The 2,998-nt window shown below is 41.2% G+C and overlaps 1 protein-coding gene across 1 annotated transcript; it reads left to right on the top strand.

The window, feature by feature from the left end:
* Positions 1-1,287: 1,287 nt before the first annotated feature.
* LOC307064401 (large ribosomal subunit protein eL27-like) lies at positions 1,288-1,701 on the top strand (the record flags this gene model as incomplete). Its single annotated transcript, XM_079720928.1, has 1 exon — positions 1,288-1,701. The coding sequence occupies exon 1, from the start codon at positions 1,297-1,299 to the stop codon at positions 1,699-1,701; it is 405 nt and encodes a 134-aa protein (XP_079577054.1). The 5' UTR covers positions 1,288-1,296.
* Positions 1,702-2,998: the final 1,297 nt, after the last annotated feature.

Here is a 2,998-nt window from a genome sequence, read left to right as displayed (position 1 = left end):
AAAGGGTTTGCCATCCACAAGTCGCATCTCTTTCTGCTACACAACACTGCCTCTGTGGAGCAGCAGCTCTTCCTTCTGCTCAGGACCCAGGCAGCTCACTCGGTTTGTTTCAGCTTTGTACGGGATCACCAACAGGCAGCTTAGGCACCAGCGCTCTTCATGGGAATGAAACTTATGAGGGTTCCGAGAGAGGCCATTAGCAAAACATCAAGCATCAAGCCCTTAGCTCCTTACCTTCAGGAGCATCCTTTCCCCAAGGGTTCATTGCAGACAGGTTCTTCCTACATCTCCAAGCTCTGTGGATACCTTATCTTAGGAACATGCTATTCTTTATTCATATTAAGACATGGGTAACTAAGAACAGCATACAGTATTATACCTCTCTCAAATATTTTCATTTTAAAAAGGCATATCAAAGCCCTAAGCCAAAGAAATAAGGCAATTTCAGACAGCATTTAGCAGTTAGAGAGGGTTTTTGTCAGGATGGTAGTCCTGGGAACTGTAAGCCTATTCCCAAGTCCTTCTCATCTCAGGATCCATTTACTCAGCCTAGACAATTTTCTACCTGTGCTTTTAGGTATGATATTAGGAATCAACTCCACAAGGTCACTGACATCACTGTGGTTTGGGGCCAGTCATACAACTATTCCCCAGGGCCTATGAACAGTGACCACTAAATCCACGTGGCCATGGTTTCCAGCGAGGCCTTTGCTTTGGAGTTCCCTTCTCCTATGGTCAACAGCTTTGAGTGCTACGGACACTCATGGAATGGTGCCTGTGCCACCTTTTACTTGTGTTTTGTGGTTCTGACCACATATGTGCACTCCTACATCATAGGAATGGGATTATTTTAACATCTAGAAAATGCTAGAGTGAGGAAAAGCAGAGCCATGGGGTTGCCAGTAAGGGTGCCTACTTTGATTGGCTTGAGCAGTGCCTTTAATATCCTATTTGATGCTGGATGTAAATATGTAAGTTGATTTGTATGCTATGCTGAACAAGCCCAGCAATAAATTATAAACATCTTTGTGACATTTCTTAAAGGAAGTAGTTGCTATGTGTGATGTGACTAGTAACCACTTTTTCAAGAGTTAAGCATCTGAGCTATTTAAATTCCTCCGCAAAGTATGAAAAGCAAATTAAGTCATCATGGCACAATCACTCAAATCAGAAGGATGAGGAGTGCAGTAGTTTTTTTTTTTTTTCCTTTCTTCTAACGGGTGAGGTGGTAGGGGAACATCAAATCTGATTGTCAAAATTCAGTCAAGGCTGTAGTCCCAAGAGGTTGCTGCAGACATGGGCAAGTTCATGAAACCCGGGAAGGTGGTGCTGGTCCTGGCCGGTCGCTACTCCGGACGCAAAGCGGTCATCGTGAAGAACATTGATGATGGCACCTCAGACCGACCCTACAGCCATGCTCTGGTGGCTGGAATTGACTGCTATCCCTGCAAAGTGACAGCTGCCATGGGCAAGAAGAAAATTGCCAAGAGGTCAAAGATCAAGTCTTTCGTGAAAGTTTATAATCACCTCATGCCCACAAGGTACTCTGTGGATATCCCCTTGGACAAAACTGTTGTCAACAAGGATGTCTTCAGAGACCCTGCTCTCAAATGCAAGGCCCGACGAGAGGCCAAGGTCAAGTTTGAGGAGCGATACAAGACCGGCAAGAAAAAATGGTTCTTTCAGAAGCTGCGGTTTTAGGTCTTTCTTGTTTCAGTCATTAAAAATACAAAAAAAAAAAAAAAAATTCAGTCAAAATCTCTAGCAATTAAAAGTTTTTAGGAGATAAATATCCCTGACAGATGACTAGCTAGGATGAATATCCTTGTGGTACAATCAAATCAACATGTATTATTTTTGAATGCTAACTGTTCGCTGTGTACTACAGAGTGTGTGTAAGTCCAGGGCGTGGGGAGACCATTGTATGAATGTGTTACGGGTGTGTCCATGAAACAGCAGAAATATTTTTCTCAATGTTCTGTTTATGAAGCTAGTTCATTGGACAGCTGCTGAGGAGTCCAACCAAAGGATATGATCGTCAGTATGTTTCATCCATAAGACCAAATTTGAACGAATTTAACAGTGGTACAATAAGCCATATACTGTGCCAGTTCTTTTCTGTTCAAAAGAAAACAGAGATATCGCTAGGTTATTTCCCATGAAGGAAAAGTTTTGATTCAATCCTGAGTGTACCTTGGTTTATTTGTAGAGCAATTTCCTGTTTTTCTTATCAAAATATTTCAGCTGTAGCTTAAATTCAGAAGGTATTGATGGCTCTATCCCAACCAAGTCAGATGAGTGTGTTTAATAACAGCTCTCAAGCAGATCCACTATGTTAGCAAGTAAAAAAAATAAAGGGAAAAATATTTTTATTCCAGTGAGTATCTCCCATGGGAAAAAAGGCAGTTGGAAAGAATAGCCGTGACGAGACAAAATTAATATATCCATGTTATATAACAACCCAAAAAGCGGCCGTGTAACGTTTCTATGTTTTCTTTTACAAATAATGTGCATTTTTTCTTTGAATACGCGTTTATGCTTGAGTGGACAGCAGTCAAGCCTTAAAGGCATAGGCTAGATGACTGATTTCTGCCCCTTTAAGGAGATTTTACATATCTCTGCCCAGTGCCATTATGTGTTGATTTCAGAGTTTATCACTCAGAAAGTATGCTTGTTTCCTTATTTTCTATTTCTTGTGTTTATTTCCTATTTCATGGCTGTTTGGGGGGCTGGGTGTTGACATCTTACTTTTGCCCTCATGAACCTCATGATTTCACATATGTGAAATCAAATTCCGAGGTAATGTCTTCTAACTCCCTCTGAGCGACATACGAAAATGTTTTATTATCAGAGACTGAATGTATTTCAGATTGCTGACAGATCCAGCTCTGAGCTATCAAAAGTTAGAGACTTTTTTCCCTCTGTTTCTTTCTATAGAGGAGTCAATAGTATTGAACAAGAAAGAACTGCATTACTTTTCGGGCAGAGGAGTGCAGGC

Source organism: Hyperoodon ampullatus, assembly GCF_949752795.1.
Source record: "Hyperoodon ampullatus genome assembly, chromosome: 15".
NCBI classification, from domain to species: domain Eukaryota; kingdom Metazoa; phylum Chordata; class Mammalia; order Artiodactyla; family Ziphiidae; genus Hyperoodon; species Hyperoodon ampullatus.
Note: the sequence above shows the minus strand (reverse complement) of the source record. Positions and strands in the feature narration are given on the sequence as shown.